Below are 21,410 nucleotides of genomic sequence, written 5' to 3' on the forward strand. Positions count from 1 at the left end.
AAATTCCATGAAAATACCTTGCTCACGTCCACGTGGAACTATCAGGCCTTTGCGTCAGGTGTAGAAAAAAATGAAGGTTCTAATGTGGAGCGTACTTTTTAGGGTTTCAATTGTAGTTTATGTAGGTACTTACCTTTTTTTCTTAATATATAATTTAGTTTGGACTAGTCCTTTGCCAGCTTCGGTTCTAGAATACCGATTATTTATTATGATTTTGAAATTTTGTTTCAATCAGTCTAGTTGCAGTAGTTATTCAAGATGCGGGATTGTAGTTTTTTAATTCATGGATAGTAAAGATTTAAGCAATTTAATATGAAAAATAAATATCGTGAGAAAATCTGCATGCCTTGGAGTTCTATAAACTGTTTACAAAGGTGTGTGAAGATTGCCAATCCGCAGTTGGCCAGCATGGTGGATAAAATACTCCTCACTCTGAAAGGAGGATTCTGCTCAGTAGTGGGACGGCGACGAGTGGTTGACATGATGATGATGATGATGATGAAGGTTTTGCCTAGAATTTACTTTTGATCCGTACATTATAGATACTTAGTACCTACTATAGGTAGTAGAGCTATATAAGTTTAGAACAATTTACCTCTCATTAGAGCAGAGTTCAAAAGGGACCAATTTTATATCTCGCGATCAAAAACTTCAAAGCAAAATAAACGCAGATTACAGAGTTGATAATAAGGATGGTCGTCTCGTTAGGACTTCGTTAGGGCTTCCCGGGAAGCGGGGAAATAGGGAAAAATGGGAAAAAACGCCATCGACTCCGGTTCCCAAGTCTGCCAATACCAAGTTTAAATGTCTGGCTAATGGCTAAAACAAAGGGCTATATACTAATTATTTTTAATGAGCTGATAAAAAATTGACGCTTTTTATAAGGAGAATAATATACCTATTTCAATTTATCGCACGGTCGACTAGTCGCCTGGCGACTCAGTCGACTCGACGGCGACCGTTAGAATCTGTAATTTAGAAGTCGTAAGGAGATTTTTTGAACATAAAGCCTATGTTACTCAGGAATAATGTAGCTTTCTACTGGTGAACGAATTTTCAACATCGGTTCAGTAGTTCCAGAGATTACCCCCTACAAACAAACTTATTATCTCTATACATATACCTACATATACCTAATAGTATAGATGTAGAAGTGTAATGTAGATGTAATTAGTAACAATCTATACTAATATACCTACTAATAAAGAGGAAACCTTTGTATTTTTGTATGTTTGTATTGAATAGGCTCAAAAACTACTGGACCGATTTCAAAATTTCTTTTACCATTACTTAGAGGGATTCTTCCAAATCCGTATAGGCTATATTTTATCTCGGAAAATAGATAGGATTTTTCGTGGTAGTGTCCACCCGTGCGAAGCCAGGGCGGGTCGCTAGTATTTCATAAATCAATTTAAACATTTTGGTTTAATCGCGGAGTCGAGTTCACAACGAGTCTCGGTGGAAGACTTATACAAGCGACGCACGCGATATTGTTTCAATATAAAACTATGATTAAAGCTATCAATTGAAACTGATATATTGGTAGGTAAAATGTATCTTTAATTTACTTATTTACCTTATTGTTGCCATGATAGTCCAGTGGTTACAACGTCCGCCTCTTAGGTCAGGGGTTCGATCCCGGGCACGCACCCCTAACTTAGCTGGCGATGGATTGATCATGATAATGACCCTAATGTTGTTTTCGAAAAGTTGGCCCTTAACTGCGTGGTAAGTGCTGATGCAGTCCAAGATGGAAGTATGGCGAACTCGGAAAGCAATTTTATTGCTGAGTTTGTTGTGGGCTCTTCTGAGACCGGGGCGCGTTTGGAACCCTCGCAGCTTTAGTTTTGAGTTTATGTACTTAATTAATTATCACCACTCACTTAATCATGTCACAAATCTAACAACTCCGACCATCAAAAGGTGTACAATAGTACTTTGAATACTTAAATGATTTTGAATTTGACTATGGTGAATAAAATACACCTAGTAGAAATAGACAGTCTATACTCTATGGCCTATGCTAATTCCATGTCCCCTAACGGCGAACCCATGGACATTATCATAGGCATAGACCATAAAGGACTATAAAAAACCGCCTTGCAAGGTGGCGTCCATTCGCTTTATATCTCAAATCGCAACATAATTTAGTGCAGTGCTTGCGTGACGTACTGACTTAGCCAACGTCTCCTTATCGTGCCGGATACCACCCGACCGACCTTTAATCTCCAATCAAGTACCAACTTTAATCTCATTACAGAAAAGTCGGAATTCCCTTGACAAAGTCACTATTAAAATCTCATGGGTGTACCGCTTTGAACTCTATTTGTTTAACTATAAAGTCCAAATTTAATAAAACTAATTTGATAGTTGGGTAAAACAAAGCAATATTGCCTGTATGTCGACATAAATAAAGCTGAGTGTCCTTTAACGAAGCAGACGTTGACGTTGCGATTCTAATAAATACTGCATTTTTTAATCTAGTCTCTATGGTTTTGTTGTTAGGGTTTAATTCAGCTTGTGACTGTAAAGTAGTCGTATAGGGTAGTTATAAAGGCTCGTATTTAGTGGTAGTGATATGGGTGGACTTCCTTTGTCTAGTAATCTTATCACATCCAAGCGGCCAGGGCTTGACATGATACATTGCAGCGCATATGGATTTACATGCTTTTAATTGTATTATATTTCATGATAGGAGTCGGATTTACACGTGAACTTATGTTGGGTGAAATAAAAAGGTGTGATAACTTAAATGTAGTCAAAGAACTACCTATCTAATAAATTTTAGTGATTGTACCATATGGTACTCGTACAATTTATAGGTAAAAATGTTAAATAAATGAATTGGTGAAGGATGGAGGAGACAACGTTTTGTTAAATATTAGTTACTTTTCGATGTAAGAATTAATAAAAACCCGCTCAATTTAACTCTGTTGATTTTTCAGTAGGTATAGTCAAAACTATTTAATTGCAACGTACCTATTCGTTTTTATGGAAACAAAAGTTTGTCTTAAAAAATCCTTGTCTTGTTCGTCATTGCTGAGAGTCGTGCCCGTCACCGATAGATAATATATTACATAGTTGTATAATGGCAGGGAGTTTTCTTTGGATATAAATACGATTTAATTATAAATCATAAATAATTAATAAATAACCGAAACCGACAGTTCTTGGTTCTAACGGAGAAAAGAAACAGACCGAATCCGGACCTCCGAAGTCCGAAGGCAATCGCCCATCCAGTAATCGTCTTAGGGTAACATTACTTACCCTTCCAATCGGAATTCCAATCCATCTTAATTGGAATGCGATATGCAAGTAAACCACACTCTCGGACTTACAGGACCAAATTGTAATTTGTAAAATCTACCAAAACTTAAAAAACATGTTCACTAGTGCCAATTAGCTTTATAATGGAGCTAAATTGGTACTATAATGCTCGTGCAAGTTTCAAAAAGGATCAACAAAACGACACCATAAAGGTTCCTTTTCAACTTTTGTTAAGGAGCCCTAAATATGAAAGCGTTCTCAGTTTCTTTAATTAATTTCGGACGCCAAAGTAGGAGTGTTCGCGGGACTAACGATTTGTGCTCTAATTCCTGTTCCTTTGATATAAAATTAACCAACTGGTTTTTTTTTATTTCATTTCTTTTTATGAAAATGGAAATAAAATATTACGAAATATTTGTAATTTTGTTTGGAAGCGGTTTCTAGCTCTATAATGGAACTAGATGTAAATTTTTGTACCTGTCTTCTACCCTGGGATTTTTGGTTCTCATGGGTATGCGATTTACCTGGAATTTTATTCGGGCCTTAAAGGTCAAGGCCTCGTCACCTTGGCTTAGGCCTTTCGGTTCTCTTATTTGATATCAACCTCACCTCATTTACCTCTTCGTCGAGCAATTTTGATATTACAAAATAGATGTCGCTTTACTCAATCGCGTTAGAAAAAAAAAATTATGTAAGTACCTACATATTATACTTATTTAAAATTCGACGCTTTAAAAATCTTTTGAATAATACTCAGGAATTTTAAGCTTTAAAGTGACACTTTAAGAGGGTTCTCTCCGTCACTCGCTTCATACAAACGTAGTTCCCATTTCATTTGAATATTAAGCAACCAAAGTCCATGAAATTTTGCAGACATATTCTAGAAACTAATATCTATGTTTGTGGTTTTCCAGATTTCTGTTAAAATATTAAATTTCAAAGTTACGCGGTCTTAAAAATTCACATACAAATCTTTGAGCCCCTGTAATTTTAAAACTACATATTTTTAGAAAAATCTAAAACACCACAGACACAGATATTAGTTTCTAGAATATGTCTGCAAAATTTCATGGACTTTGGTTGCTTAGTATTCAAATGAAATTGGAACTACGATTGTATGAAGCGAGTGACGGAGAGAGCCCTGTTAACATTCCGAAATGCCCCAAAAAGTTAAATACTTAACTTTCAATGGACACTCAGGGAAATAGCCGCGCAAACATCGAGCTGAGATCATTAAAAGTGCCAGGTATATTAATCGTTTGAAACGATGATCAAAGACCTTTTAATCTTCGAGAATTCGGAAAATACCTCTGCCAACTTTTAAACACCGAGACTCGATATTAATAAAGAATTCCGCAGCGTCAACGTAAAAAATCTCTTTAGAAAGTAGAATTTTATCTCCGGTGTAAATCGGTTTTCACTGTATCGTGACGATAGATAATAAGCGTCTAGTGAATTCCTATAAATAATAAAATCATTGCTAAGCGTAAAAATAATTTTGTCACGTCAGACGACCGCAAGAGCCTAAAAAACGCAAAAGTAACGCAACGCAAACGCAAAAAACCATCTTTTTCCAAATCACGTATAAATTTTGCAAAATCCAACCTAAAAGACAAGGAATGCCTTGTCTATATTTTAAAGGAAACTGTGAAGAATTTCAGCTTTCTAGGTCTAATCGTTTGAGCTTCAGCCTTCTAAAGCATCCATGAGCTGATAACATAGTTTTAGATTCTTTGCTGCGAAAATTGATTCGCCACACTAGTAAAACATAACTGCGACATGTGATGTCAAATTGACATTTTATATCATAAAAGAAGTGTTCATTTTGTCGTATATCGATACGTAGTATCGACTAATCAGTGTTACATTGAGCTCTTGATATTAAAACAGGACAGGTACGAGTATCTCTGCGATACGGCAAAAAAGTCGTCACGACAAATTAGCAATTGGGTTACACAGAGGAAAATCGCTCCGGCATAATGATATTACGCATGTAGGTATTTAATCGATGGCTTTCAGTTGGCCTGGTTTCGTTAAATATTTCGCCTTATCAGGGCCGGTGCCGTTTAAACTCCCCCTTGAATAATAGGATTTGCGCGACAAATATCGCCCAAATGCTTTTGAGTATTTTAAAATAAGTTTTATGTAATACCTATCTTACTGAACTTTTGTAAATTTTCAGGACTATCAAAATGGATGATTAACAGGCTTAATTAAGTTTGAGCTTCTGTTTTTTGAAACTCTTTTTGTTTGAAAATAAGTAAAATTGCTCTTACAAAAATTTTATTCCAATTCTTACCACTCATACAACTACATAATTTTATTAATTTGCAATCGTTATTAGCCGATTCCCGGGACTTCGTCTTCGTGGCTTCACATGGGTTTTTAAGAATCCCATTGGAATTTTTAAATTTTTTTTCAGTGCGTACATCTACCCTGCATAAAAAAATATTCTAGATTCACCCGTTTATTCTTTGCTTTTACATTCTCTGTCAATCAGTCACGGTATAATATTTTTAAACATAGATAACCTATTTAAATCCTATAGGTACTCTTTAGAATTTCTTTCAAAACAATATTTCCGTAGGAAGATAAATCGCCGGGATAATTAATTAGTCAGCAGTTTAAATACCTCGCCGTGCCGGGCCTACTCCTGATGACTTCACGTGAATAGACCTAAGGAATCGCCTGAATGGAAATTTTCCAAAGATAGATCGGTTAGCATCGGGCACCCGTGTTCTACAAAGAGTCCCTCCGATCTCATCACAATCGCAAACTTTGAATACACCTCTTTCGACTATCGAAAAGTTCCCGATAATGGATTTGTTGGAGGACTCAATTGTTTCACGATGAATGGGCACTAATTAAAACGAAGTCACGACGACGCCGGACCAAGTTTCCGATTGTTTCCTAACTATAAATCGCAGCTCTGCTCCCTCATATAAATATTGCGTGTTCGAAACGAACTTTGGTGCTAAATTTAAAATTGGAGATTCAGATCGCGCGGTGTGTGGTCGAAGTATGGAAAATTATAACTGGGTATGAATTAATGTTTGCATTTTCACACTGACTTATTCGTATAAATCGGAAACTTTGACGGTTTCGCATTGTCAGTTAAAAGCGGCGCATGCGAAATTACATTTCAACTAGGATAGCTATCCGTCCGAATTTTACGGATTATCCTGAAGCAAGCACACTTATATTCTCAAGAAGGTGATCCACCTGGTTTCACTATTTATACGAATTATTCGTACAAATAGTTCTATCTTCGCATACTTCTTTTTAACCCCCGACCTAAAAAGGGGGGTGTTATAAGTTTGACGTGTGTATCTGTGTATCTGTCTGTGGCATCGTAGCTCCTAAACTAATGAACCGATTTTAATTTATTTTTTTTGTTTGAAAGGTGGCTTGATCGAGGGTGTTCTTAGCTATACTTAATTCAAGAAAATCGGTTCAGCCGTTTGAAAGTTATCAGCTCTTTTCTAGTTACTGTAACCTTCACCTGTCGGGGGTGTTATAAATTTTTAATTTACACTTGTTCTTCCTGTCCTTATCCCACGCTATGTGGGGTCGACACATCATGTCTTCTTCCAATCGCTTCTCTCATCTATTTCGCACTATCCACTCATTTTACACGCATGTCCTCATTCACGCAATCCATCCTGTGTCCACGTTTTCTTTTGTCTTCCTCCCTTCCTAGGTTTTATTCTAAGCTCCCTTTTTCTTAGCTTCCTAGCTTTTTCCTTCCACATGCATATTATTACGATTATATCTACGAATTTTTCGTAAAAATAGACCTAGGTGAATCTTCAAGTCCCAATTCAGCGTATTTTTGAATGGCGAACATACACATAACGAGTTTAAGATAGTCGGCACGTGGCGACGTCTCGGGCTGAAATTGCCTAAATGTATCCAGTTACAGCCGCCTGGCGAGGCTGACGACTCCAACATGCAGCTTCATACATCAACGTCGCGATGTGTGGAACGACTTGAAAGAGATACACGTTTGACAGTTGGACTTTATGTGTGATTAATATGGGGTTCCTCAAGCACTCACCTGTTAGCCCAGTAATTTGGTCGTCAAAAAGGGGCTTATCTGGAAAGTTTTCAGAAAGTTATGCAAATTGGTGGTTTTATAGATTTCGATGTACTGATTTTCCAAGATGTTGGCGCGAGCGGCAAAGGTACGAGGTGGCAAAATAAAAATTCGGAAAGAGCACATCGAAATCTATAAAACCACCAATTTGCATAACATTCTGAAAACTTTCCATCTCATATTACAGAATTACTGGACTATGTATAGTTTGACGTTTTTTTTTCAAGTTTTAAGTTTTATGATGGTGCTCTTACCTTCTTCAAAGAAATTTCTAAATATTTTTAAATACATAACAAAAATTGTGGAACCACAGAGAGGTTATCAAAGAGAGAGCACCAGAGAGGTTATCAAATCGATATACAGTCGATTTTCTAGCCCCAGCTTCCGTCCATTTTACTCCCCATATCGTTTATTGGCGCGTCTCGCTAAGCTATATGCATAAAACTGAATAACAATCACATTGATGCCACTATCCGAGTGCTGGTTCGTTTGTTTTTATGTTTTAGAGCCATGTGGCTCGGTGTCTGTTTTACCGTGTAAAATCTCTCTTAGTGCCAATAGACATATTCCATTTATATTACACTAGAGGATGCCCGCGACTTCTTCCGCGTGGATGTAGGTTTTTGAAGTTGTCTATGTTATTGATGGGCATGGACGCAAGCTACCTCGGTACCTTTCATACAAATCTGTTGAGCGGATGGGTCTTTAGGAATCCCGTGGGAACTCTTTGATTTTTGGGGATAAAAGTAGCCCACGTCCGTCCCCGGAATATAAGCTAAACTCTGTACCTTTCGTCAGAATCGGTTAAACTGTTGGGCCGCGAAAAGGTCGCAGACAGACAGAAAGACACACTTTCGCATTTATAATATTAAGTATGGATGGCGTATGAATTTTATCATAGAGAGGTCTTCTAACGCTGCGCTTTCCGATGATCCGATTCCGATGGTCGTCATTCGAGCACCCAATGTCTATTTTCCGAACCTCTTGCCACTTCAGCTTTGGAACCCGTTGAGCCACATCGTTCTCCTACTGACGTTTCTCATTTAACCACGAAGCTATATTCAAAGTTTCAACTCTTGTCTGCATATTATACCATATAGAATCCATTTTACTGCAACGTACTGTAGTGAAATGTCGTTACGATACGCTTGTGAACAACTAAAGTACGGTTAGTTATCGAGAGATAGCAAATGAAAATGGCATTAATACGAGCCATGTTCCGACTCGCTTACGGCCAAACTGACGTGATTCTATATTTTACACTTTTTATTCGGTGAAATTGTAAGACCTTTTTTTTTTTTGTTGACGGGGGGGAAATCTTCACAAGATACCCGACCTCTTTGAGGAGAGATCGGGTTATGTGGGATTTGTACCCACTAAAACCCCCTCGATGGCTATCCTCAGCGCATATTAAGCTGTATTGTAAGTTATTAGGTTACCTACTTAGTACCTATTCATATTAGGTTACCTACCTGTCGGTTTCGAACCTGCGGAATCAAAATCATTTAAACACGTTCTGTTTATTTAAACTGTTCAGACAATGCCTCAGTTTGTCCGCTTGGATCACAGGCTGCATGGCCTATCATCTGACTAGATCGCATTCCTTGACTAGGTACTAACTTATCAATAAATAAAAAACGTAGATATGGGTATCCAGAGTTTAGACTCTGAGTACATGGCACATTTTCGGTACTCTAAGGTTTATTCCAAAAAACCGAAATAGGCATTACGCAATTCGGTAGGAAAAAAGACGAAAAAAAGTTAGTTCGATCAACAAATCCCAGGGCGACATTCAAAATCTCGTTCCCCTTTAAAGTTGAGACGATTCGGTTAACGAGTGTCGAATTCCCGAATCCTCCGAGCCGGGGGTCCTCTCCGCAAGACGAAGTGTCCCCGGGAGGTGCCCCGGTAATTACCTCCCATTACACACAAAAGACACTCGTCCGATTAACATAATTCCCACTCCCCGACGCTGTATAAATGGCCGCCATTTTGTTTTTGAATGTAGAGTGACGTGTGTATTAATGGGTGCGCTTGTCCTCCCAAATTAGGTAGGACCTTCAGCGATTGCTTAGAAATGTACCACTATATACATAGGGTACCTTCATGCCACGATGGTATAAGAAAGGACTAAATTCCTTCCAGTTTTTGGTAGTTCCCTGAGTTAAGATCGAAATGTAGAAACCCGCCGGAGAACCAAGGTCATTAACATTTTTCTTATATACCTAGGACAGGTACTATAGGACCTTGCTACGCTTGACCACATATCCGATGGGAAGTCATGATGTGGCCTAAGATGGAACGGAACATACTTAGTTGTTGCCTAGGAGCTTTTTAACTACACTTGTTTTAAAGATAGGCACCCGGATTTGCTACGAATTATAAACCGGGTATCATGTCACAGACAGACATAATACCCGGATTATAATTGATAGGAAACACTGATCTCGGAGGAGTATTCCAAACCGTAGTCATGCGTGTCTATAAGGAATGATGACACACTAGGACATTTCTAAATGATCAAACTTTAAGGGAGAATGTGATTTATAATAGTTTTTCATGGTCATAAGTTTCCATAGTTCATCCTCAGGCGGCCCGCTAACAAATAGCGACGTCCCATCCCCGCTTAGATTAAGTAGAGCTCGTTTAATGTATGCTAATCAGAATTTATGCAATAACAAACAAGCTTAGTTTGTTAGACGGCTCGGTTATTGTTTTTTGTGGTTAGTTTTAGGTTTACATGCGGGATTAACGTAGTTACGTACAAAACATTCAGTATATTACCTAATAAGGTGCCTAGTTTTTCTTTTTATCATGATCAACCCGTCGCTGGTCCACTACGGAGTACGGGCCTCCGTTGAAGGTAGCAATATTATAGCTAGCGAGAAAAATGGAAGCCGGAGGGGCATTCCATAATATTCTAGCAGTGCGTATCTAGCAACGAGGAAGCAAATTGCTTCGAACGAGTCCGTGGAATTTTAACGTATGTACAGAGTGCAGACCTTGTCGATGCCTCGCGGAGGAACTGGGTTGAATAGTTCCTTAGCACACTCTTGGAAATACGAGTATATCCTGTAGGAGTGCGCCGCTTACGCATTTCATCGAGAAGCTTATTGTTTCTTTTAAACTAAGGAAAACTGTGGTTGGAGCAGGCAACAGCGGGTAAACAAATACCGGCCAGGCCTGTGGAGGTTATGGAAATGGATCAAAGATCGCGTGTTCCGGCAGTTAGTTAATAAAGGAAATATATTAGATCGGGAGCCATCGGAGGCGCGGGGCGCGGCGGCCTCTCCCATCGCTAATATAAGTTAATGGAAAATCGAAGCATTATCTACCCCACCACCCTGAGTACAGATTAGCAATCGTACAGTTACGGGCCTTCAATGTACTCGTAAGATTTCAATTTAAAAACCATTTTTAACCCCCGACCCAAAGAGAGGGGTGTTATAAGTTTGACGTGTGTATCTGTGTATCTGTCTGTGACATCGTAGCTCCTAAACTAATGAACCGCTTTTAATTTTGTTTTTTTTTGATGATCTTAGCTATAATCCAAGAAAATCGGTTCAGCCGTTTGAAAGTTATCAGCTCTTTTCTAGTTACTGTAACCTTTACTTGACGGGGGTGTTATAAATTTTTAATTTACACTTGTGTTTTGAGGGAGTTGCCTTCGAAAGGTATGCTAACGCCGAAATTCATAATGTATCTATCTATAATCTCTCGTTATGTTACTCACCAATATTGTTTGTCAAAAAGTACCTACTATACAATTTTTGGCAAATAACACGTTACGTTGATATAAATAACAATTAATTAACAATCGACAAATTACAGATATTTAAATGACAACGGCCTGCTCAACGGCTGAAGTATTGATTAGTATTTCTTCAAAATACTAATCAATACTTCACAAAATACACTACTTAGATACTTTCGTATCTAAAGACTATTATCATTATTTTGTGAAGAAGGTATTAAGTAAACACAGAGAAAACCATACAAAAATCAGTCCGTTAATTTCCCAATGATACGAGTAGGTAAACGTCTAAGCTCACGCTGCTCGATTTGGCCTATTTACTAGAATTTCTTTCTACATATTCTACAAAACATTTATCTAGGATTTGAACTTTCTTCTCATTGTTGGCAAGGATCCAAGTGATCTAAAACGATATTATCATCAGCCAGTTTATCAAACATTGAAATGTCCTAAAATAAACATCACAAACTAAAATCAATATCACATTATTGCCCGCCAAGTACGGCCGTTTTCGGAACTGTATGCTTGCTAAACTGTGCCGCGAGTAGGTAAGTACTACGTATCTCCCGACCGCCAGCCAACTTTTGATCCTCGACAAATTTTAAGGATTCCTTCGAGCGTTAATTAATTTATTGTAGCGGTCGATGTAGCCGCAAGAAAACTCAATTAATTTTAAAAGGGTTTTTGTGTTGCTTTTTTTTTTCGGCGATCGCTCCATCCGCGGAAAGAAAGCTGGGTTCCGTACCCCGCAATACAGGAGGTTCTTTGTAGCGGCCCCTTTTGAACAATTCGCCCCACTGTAATTAAAGAGCAATGAATTTACCACCGCAGTTTCCTGAACGAAAATTCCTTGTTATGAACGATATATTACTAAACGGCGCGGGCGTGGATTCAAAATAAATACAATTACATGATTTGAAAAGTTTATAACTAAAATTTCAAGTACCTAAATAGTGCCTAAGGTGTTCCTACTAAATCTAAATCGAAAGAGCGGTCATTTTTATTTTTAACAGACTTCCAAAAAAGAAGCAGTTTTTAATTCGATGCGTTTTTTTCTCCTATGTAGGAGCCACGCCGATTTCGCCGAGATTTCTAAATCGACATAAAAATAAAAATCTGCGCTATTTATTATAGGCACATTACATTTCATATTATTCACACACATCCACACACGCAGTACACACACATCCTTAAACTCAAAAAAAGCAAAATGAATTTGTGAACTGTCTGTATGAATGCTCATTTCCTTGTTCGTTCCAGGTTGTCTACTCGAAGGAACCCGGCCGCCGCCAGATGTGCCACCTCGTAATCCTACCATGTCCCGATTGAACGGCCGAATCACCGGCAACCCAGCCGACTTAGTCGACTTCGAACCCTCGTGTCTTGTGCGCACCCCTTCTGGAAACTTCTACGTGCCTTCAGGTAATAAAATCTGGAGCAATCTTACCGTGTCCCGATTGAACGGCCGAATCACCGGCAAAATTTTTCATCATCATCATTATCGTAAAAAAATAGACCTCCACAACTTATCATAGGACTCTTGTGGGGACTTCTCTCTTGTGGGTTATTGGAACTTGGGAAAAGGTTTCTGTCACAGTACCTACAATACATACAGTAGTTGCGGACAAGTTGCATTGCACAGCATTAGGGCATTAGCTAGTTTTTTATTTAGAATCAAAATGGAAGATACACAAAGTAAAAGAGTTTAAAATAAAATTATGCATTGATGATAATTGTTCGGCTTCTTCAAAAATAGAACAAAAAAATGACCCGAAAAAAGAATAAGCTATCCATAATACCTCATTTTAATATTATTGTAATAAATTTTCAGGGGACATACAAAAGAATCCGTCTATGGACTACAAGTCAAACTCCTCGTGCAGTAGTCCAGGAAAGCAAGAGAAAGGAACCTTAGAGAGGATGGACAGAAGTGACCGGCACCCCGCCTTCGGCGTGCCCGTGCCTGTCCTCCCCGTGAGGAATAATCTCCGGGCGACGCATTTCCCTCCCGCCGCCTCCCGATTCCACTTCAGGAAGGGCCTCTCCTCGAGATGCTCTTGGAAGTGCACTGCCATCGTGTTTATAGTCTTATTTGTCCTTCTTTTATCTATTGCCTCTTATATGTCAGGTACGTAGATTCCTTTCGAACCCTGAACCCCAGTAAACCTGATTATCTGGATCTCTTATAATCAAACTATATGGAGTACTAGGTGGTACTAGTGCATAGTAGCAATAAACGGATTATTCTAGACGAAAAATGTTTGCAAGTTGTAGCTTTTTTGCTTACAACTTGATATCCAGTGTCCGATCATAAAATACGATTTTTATTTTAAAACAGCCCTTATAGTATTTATATACTCGTAGTTCAATGCTTGTATTAGAAAAATCGAATGATCTCGATAATCGGGTTGCTATAATACTTATAATCAAATTTTATTATCGTCTGCTAAATAATATGATATTAATTTTAATCTATTTATTTTTGTCCACAGCATCCTATTTTACTGACAACTGGTCATATCAAAATGCAAAACCCTGTTCAGTATTAGTCGGTGATACAACGGATAAGTTCCCAGCTTCGAAAGCGACGACGCTCGAGTCAGCTAACAAATCTTTAGCGAGACCGCATCAAAGCTCGACGTCGTCTGCCACAGGTAAAGGGGAAAGTCACTCGCGCCCTCGTAGAAGTGTAGATGGGCATGCTTCTTTACCTTCTGTTTCTTCCACGGATTCTTTTACTGTAGATGTGCATGAATTAATCACTTCGCCTTCTGTGACCACTAGTAGCTTAGTGCATGGTGTGTCGACGGAGGAGGCTGATCAGCAAACGGAAGTCACGATGGTTTCTAATGATGCTTCTGTGTCTAGCAGTGTTGGTGTTTCGGTTTATACTGGTGATCTAACAATTAATAACACAACGCTTGAACAAATAACAACACCCTTGCAAAATAACGATACAACGGAGACAACACGGGAGACTACTAAAACGACATCAACAACACCAAAATATGAATCCAAAATTAAAACAGAAAGGAAAGCGGATCAACCACCTGAAATCGAGTTGAAAAATAGTAATAAAGTCGCTTATGAGCCTGAAGATATGCAAGGCGATTCATTTCCTTCGATCTACTCATATGGCGTTCAAAAGCTTCAGTATTTAAAATTACTAACGAGACTAAATGCAGTAAATGAGGAATTACATATTTATCCCAACGATCCCAATGAATTGGCAGCTGATCCAAAAAAATACCATTACGAAAGAGATCGAAGCACTCCCATTAATATTGAGACAACTATTCCAACCACTTTTCCGTCAACTTCACATTCCACATCAGCGGTAGAACAAGTAACAAACTCGAGTTTTACAGAAAAAATAACAAATCCATCCACGGCAAGTCCAATTTTTTTTACCACACATAACACTAATCTCAAAGACGAGCATGTTGTTGAAATAACACAGTCCCCACAGAGTGTTACTAACATAACAAATGTTGTACATACTAGCACTGCAACTGAAACTACATCTAGTGAGCCTACAACCCTAAATATTGCTACTGAATCAAAAACTTCAGAAACAGTACCAAGTGCTAAACATGTATTGATTAATCTAACTATATCTGCAGATGATGCTAACAATGAATCCTATAAACCGCTATATTCATTGACTGTAACAGTTCCTACAGTTGGCGATAGTAACGAAATCCCCACTGTAAAGATAACGCCAATGGAGACCAAGCCAACTATGCCTACCAATTTTAATAAACCAGTGACAATTGAGAGTCCTGTAAAGACCACGAAAACATTAACAAATACAGAAAATTGGGGAGGAAGCTGTGAATGTTCTTGTCCCGTATGTGACGCTAGTGTTACTATGGATGACTTCTATGATGAATATGTGGAAAAAACAACAGCAACTAATAAAGTTGTGTCTGAATCAATGCCAGCATATAATAAGACAAATAATATAAGTACAGATGTAACTACAGCTAGAGAGTCAACAGAGACAACAGCGGATGATTCCTCAACAGCGGAATCTGCTACAGATTTTTCTACAAACTCAGACATAAGTACAACTACAGATGATCCTACTTTAGATTCTTCAGAAGTAAGCACTTTAGACGACTTGACAACCATAGAATCAAGTACGGCAATTTCTACAGAATCGGACAGTTTGACAACAACAGAAACTCCAAAATGCATATGCCCCAAAGTAAAGCCTCCACCAATACTTATATTGGAAGGTGAGGTCTCAAAAATTTGCGTTCTGATAATTTACTAACGATCGCCAAACCATTTTCTTTCGGGTCTTCTCGAGCATTGGTGTCTAACATACTAATTCGCATGCTCATCTAAAAACTTGTAGAACATTTTATTTGCCTGTGCCTCTTTTATGCTTTTTTATAATTGTGTCAGATTTGCCAATAATTTAAAGTGAAATGTAGTCTTATTTAGCGTATGTAGTTTTGCAAGTAGTCATTCTTACGAATGAATGATTTTTTTGTTACAACCTAGAATCTAGATCATCACATTATCGCATGGTTTGTACGAAAATATTGCTTTAATATTTTGTACTTCAGCCCTTATTTGTGGTATTAATATAGTTTTTATATTATAGGTGCGCGAACGTTCCCCGCGCAATCTTTCCCTCCCGATGGGACGACGTTTAAGCAAATTACTTTAGGTGAAAAATTATCAAAAGAAATCCCTCCATATAGTTACTGGAATATGCAATTTTATCAATCGGAAGCTGCTTACGTGAAATTCGACTACATGATCCCTCGAGGGGCGTCCATAGGTGTTTATGCAAGACGGAACGCTCTGCCGACGCATACTCAATATCACTTCTTAGAAGTCCTAAGCGGATTTAAAGCTCGAACTACGAGGGCTTCACATGTAAGTATTCCAGTCGTAGAAATAAATTCTGCTAATACCTACCCCTTGAGTCGTCGAATCGAACGTCACTTAAATATTTTTTTTTTGTTAAGCCTTTTGTTTGAACTTACTTTTATGCAATTTCTGCACGGTAATATATAGATAATATTACCGTGATTTCTGTTAATCTCCTTCGTTATATTATTCCGGTGTTTAAACAGTGCCTGCTTGTTAAACCTTATAGTTAACAGAGCTTACATGAAATTAAAGAGTAGCTTGAAAGTTTCAAATTAACGATAATACTAAATTAATACATGCCTATTCGTTGATAACCAAGATCAAGGGTCAAATATCCTCATTTTGGTCGATAAAGTATACAGACTATTGGTCGCCCATCCATTTACTGGAGATGTAGACCACTCTCTTGCTTTATAGATTCTGCTTAGTTAGGGTTCCGTATCTCAAAAGCGGTACCCTTATAGGATCACTTTGTTGTCTATCTGTCTGTCGGTCTGTCTGTCTGTCCGCCTGCCCGTCTGTCCATCTATCGTGTCTGTCAAGAAAACCTATAGGGTTCTTCCCGTTGACCTAGAATCATGAAAGGCAGGTAAATAGATCTTATAGCACAAGTAAAGAAAAAATCTGAACACCGTGAATTTTGTTATTTTGTACTAATCTGTATATTTCCGTCAACAGCCGTCCGTAAAGAAAGAAGTAACCCACTACATGGAGCAAGGTCATTGGTTTCTGTCACTGTACAACGATGATGGAGACCCTCAGGAGATATCCTTCATAGCCATGGTCGCTGATGACATGACGCACAACTGTCCAAACGGCTGCTCCGGGAAAGGGGAATGTCTGATGGGACACTGTCAATGCCAACCTGGTTTTGGAGGAGACGATTGCAGTGAGAGTGAGTAAATTTGCTAATCTCTACTATTATAATAAATCTGACATAGTTTTTCAGATTGATGACGAAAAAGTATTTGAACCGATTGGGACAATGCTTTTAAAACTTTGAAGGGTAGATAATGTAGATGAACGTAAATACTGCTCCAACTATAATAATAATCTGTTCAGTAGAACTCAAGAGGTATCTCGAGTAAACTGTAATTCGGGTGAAGTTGTAGCTTTACCCAAACAGATTGTGAAAGCGGGCATGTGGCTCGCAAACCTTAGGGGGTTAACCCGATTGCAATATTTTCCCACTAATTTTCCTTAATTAAATAAGATTTAAAAAATAAGTTCATCTTACAAGGTCAAGGCCTTGTAAGATGAGCTTACCAGCTCAAGAATCCACAATTCAAAGAAGTCAAAATTATTATAATGGCAATCCTTTTGAAAACTATGCTACTCACAACAAAAAGAGCTTGCCATGCAGAGAACCTATTCTTGAAGATTAAAAAGAATTGTTATCGAATTATTAGTGCAAAATAACTTTACATAATCCAGAGTAAGTAAGTAGGTACTACAAATAATTGGCCTACTGTTGTTTAATCTTTATTATTTACTACAAGTCCTTAGTTATCTTTCAGAAGGCAATTAAATTGTAGTGTTGCGTGGTAGTCTAATCGTTTTGAAGAGTTTTGTTGTTAACCTTACCAGACCTTGAAATAAAGTTATTATTTCTATATTTTAAAACTAAATTTCTACCGAATCTCTGAAACAAGTTAAAGATAACAAACACATTTAGATTAGTATAAATTCTTTCCATAGTAGCAATCATAGAAATTCAGATGAAGTTCAAAATCGATGGTAGCAATAGTTAAAAGTTTCCGTTATCATTTTCAGGTGTATGCCCAGTATTATGCAGCCAAAGAGGAGAGTATATCAACGGAGAATGTCAATGCAACCCTGGCTGGAAAGGCAAAGAGTGCTCCTTACGCCACGACGAATGCGAAGTACCGGATTGCAACGGACATGGCCACTGCGTAAACGGAAAATGTTCCTGTGTGAGAGGTTACAAAGGAAAGTTCTGCGAAGAGATCGATTGTCCTCATCCCACTTGTTCAGGCCACGGCTTTTGTATCGAAGGTGTTTGTGTGTGTAAGAAAGGATGGAAAGGGCTGGATTGTGCTACGATGGATAAGGATGCTCTTCAATGCTTACCAGATTGTTCGGGACATGGTACGTTTGATGTTGACACTCAAACGTGCACGTGTCACGCTCGCTGGTCTGGCGATGACTGTTCAAAAGGTGAGGTCGCCTCATATAATCTTAATCTAAACTAGCTGATGCCCGCAGCTTCGCCCGCGTGGATTGGTCAGATCCCCTGCAGCATCAGGATTGAGGAGTTGGAATCCAAATTTTTTATGAAACAATGTCGCAAAGTTCCTCTATCGATAAAAAAAAAATTACGCAAATCGGTTCAGAAATCTCAGAGATTTCGGTGTACATAGGTAGAAAAACACAACTCCCTTTTTGAAAGTCGGTTAAAAAAGTAGCCTATGTTACACCCTGGTCAATCCTCTGCTTGTCTGTGAAAATTCCGTCAAAATCGGTTCAGTCGTTCCAAAGATTAGCCTTTTCAAACAGACAGACAGACAGACAGACAAAAATTTTAAAAACGTGTGATTCAGTTAAGGTATCGTTCAAATAACCCTATGAGCTTAATATGAGGTTTTTATTTCGAAATTACAGACAGACACTCCAATTTTATTTATTAGTATAGATATATAAAAAGTTTGACTGATATATCAACGCACAGCTCAAAGTACCGACTAGACGGATTGGGTTGAAAGGCATGCAGATAGCTATTATGACGCGGACGTAGACATCCGCTAAGAAAGGATTTTTGAAACATTAACTCCTAAGGGGATAAAATAGGGGTTTGTAAATTGGTGTGGTCCACGCGAACGAAGTCGCGAAATCTGACATAATCTAGACTATAATTAATTTAAGTTCAGTGCATCTTTTCTTTCTAATTTAGTCCAAAAAAATCCTGTGAAATCTGTAAATGACTGGCGTTTTTCTTAAGGTATTTTGCAATGGTAGATTGTGGTAAGACATCACAATCAAAATTTCAAACATTTCGTCCTTTTCTTAGTAAAAAGAAAGACAAGCACTTAGGTTTTAGTACAGATTCATGATCATCGTCATTATCACCGGCCTACTACTCATTAGTCTCCTCTCAGAATACGATCCACCAGGCTGGCCCTAATTAAAGCCTTAGTCTGTAAACAACTATCTATTTTTTGCAGAGGTTTGCGATCTGGACTGCGGTCCACACGGAAGATGCGTTGGAGAATCCTGCGTTTGCGATTCAACTTGGACAGGCGAATATTGCACGTCCAAACTATGTGATGCGCGATGCAGCGACCACGGCCAATGTAAAAATGGCACTTGTCTTTGTGTTTCTGGATGGAATGGACGACATTGCACTTTGGAAGGATGTCCGAGAGGATGTGCGGGGCACGGCCAGTGCAGGGTGGCGAATGACGGGCACTGGGAGTGTAAATGCTTCGATGGATGGGATGGTCCAGACTGCACCACGTTGAAAGAACAAATCTGCGATGATTCTAAGGATAATGACAAAGGTGAGAGTGATAAGGTGTTATTACCTATACTGATGTTGTTGAAGTAATTTTGATCGTTGCCTTTTTAATGCTAAAATTATTTACATTAAATAATTTATGTTGCTCCAAAACAATATTACTTATTATTACCACTGTAATTTTTATTGGTCTGTTTCCGATATTTGATGTCATACTTCCTTAAGGACAACAAATTTTTACGTGAAATATTTGTAATTTAGCTCAGGATAAATTTTTAAACTACGCGATAATTAATATTGCTGTAGTATTGTATCCGTTGATAATTTTGATCGACAATACTCCCACAGATATGATTAATGTGATCTTCTTTTTTCATCTCTAGATGGCTTAGTAGATTGTGAAGACCCAGAATGCTGTCAAAGCGCCGCGTGCAAGGGAAGCCAGCTTTGCGTCTCATCACCCAAGCCAACAGACATCCTCCTCAGGAAGCAGCCTCCAGCGATCACCGCGTCCTTCTTCGAAAGGATGAAGTTCCTCATCGACGAGGGAAGCCTCCAAAACTACGCTAAACAGGAAACCTTTAACGAAAGGTACGCATTTAATGTTCGGTGTCAGATTAGACTTAAGGCGGCCATTAGACGACCAATTTAGCATCAAATTAATCTGTAAACGTGATCTAATTGATCTTGTAAACTAACGGATGGATGGATAGATTAGACGATTGTATTGATCCAAGCTTACGGATTAAGCTTATGCCATATTGACCGTCTAATGGCCGCCCATGAATGATTATTGTCAAACGATCACTTGATGGTATTTCCTACCCATCAACTGATCCTCAATGTTATATGATTTTGAAACAAATAAATATCTATTATATAAGATACGCAATGTTGTGCCCCAGTCGATCCTTCGTTTTATTTTATATAAGAGTGTTTTCACGTTCTTTTCTGTTTTCTTCACCTTCGAGATTAACGTTTTTGTTTTAATGCCAACTGATGATTTGATTATAATCTACTTGATGTTGATTAACAAGAAGTGGCACTTGCATGTTATTTTTGTTTAAAAATATTATTTAATCTTAATTACTAACATGTTCTAATTTATTAATTTCTTCTTCTTTAACGATGTCGTATCCAATGATACTCATTCTATGTAATTTCTCGTCTTTCCGCTGCGCAGTATGTTTTGGAATCACTTCAATACGAGGTAAGAAACAGATACCAATTTAGGTAGGAGTGTGTGTGCCTGTATAATATGTAGTTATACTTGTATTAGATATATTTTATATTTGGGTATCTCTATATCCTAATTGCAGACATATTTCGTACAAGTATAGTTGTGTGCATGGTGTTTATGTTTATATTCGTTTATATATTCGTGTCCTGTGAGTTTTGTGTTACGCTTTTTATATAAATGTTCAAAAAAATATATTTACAATGTATTTTAAATATACGTAGATTACTTGGGTCGTCTTCACAAAATATTATAGTAGAAATAAGTAGTATATCGGGTTTTGGATTAGTAATTTAATTAGAAACGAAAAAATTGAATCTTTTATAATTTATTCACACACAAATTCATATGAACGACATACCTACCTAATTACATTATTTTTAACAGTATTTATTTTCAATTCTTATTTTCTACGTCACAGTTTTTTAACTAATAGTAAAATAGTACCTACCTATCTTAGTTAGTATATTATTCTGAACTGACTACCCCAAAGAATATACTACTCTTGGACTACCCCATTTCCTATTTCATACTCATAATTAACGAGATTATTATGTCTAGTCTTTTAACCCCATTTTTTGCTCATTTTAATTACCCACTATTACCTATTTACTTTTCTTTCTAAACCCCTTTATTAATAAAATCTTACTATGTATTCGAAAATTTCTTTTAAATTATATTATCAGTAGTT

At 37.8% G+C, this 21,410-nt stretch overlaps 1 protein-coding gene across 12 annotated transcripts in view; it reads left to right on the plus strand.

The window, feature by feature from the left end:
* LOC123865889 (teneurin-m) overlaps positions 1-21,410 on the plus strand; it is a 614,472-nt gene that overhangs the window by 582,381 nt on the left and 10,681 nt on the right. For 8 of the 12 annotated variants that reach the window (XM_045907094.1, XM_045907095.1, XM_045907091.1 and 5 more), the window contains 9 exons: positions 12,378-12,539; positions 12,949-13,245; positions 13,610-15,358; positions 15,733-16,010; positions 16,686-16,902; positions 17,781-18,185; positions 19,190-19,525; positions 19,866-20,073; positions 20,666-20,692. In XM_045907094.1, coding sequence (XP_045763050.1) covers positions 12,378-12,539; positions 12,949-13,245; positions 13,610-15,358; positions 15,733-16,010; positions 16,686-16,902; positions 17,781-18,185; positions 19,190-19,525; positions 19,866-20,073; positions 20,666-20,692 — 3,679 coding nt within the window. The remainder of the gene's footprint in view (positions 1-12,377; positions 12,540-12,948; positions 13,246-13,609; positions 15,359-15,732; positions 16,011-16,685; positions 16,903-17,780; positions 18,186-19,189; positions 19,526-19,865; positions 20,074-20,665; positions 20,693-21,410) is intronic. The other 4 variants (XM_045907100.1, XM_045907101.1, XM_045907092.1 and 1 more) reach the window with 4 other exon arrangements.

The sequence above is a fragment of the Maniola jurtina genome, chromosome 6, assembly GCF_905333055.1.
Source record: "Maniola jurtina chromosome 6, ilManJurt1.1, whole genome shotgun sequence".
Lineage (NCBI taxonomy): Eukaryota > Metazoa > Arthropoda > Insecta > Lepidoptera > Nymphalidae > Maniola > Maniola jurtina.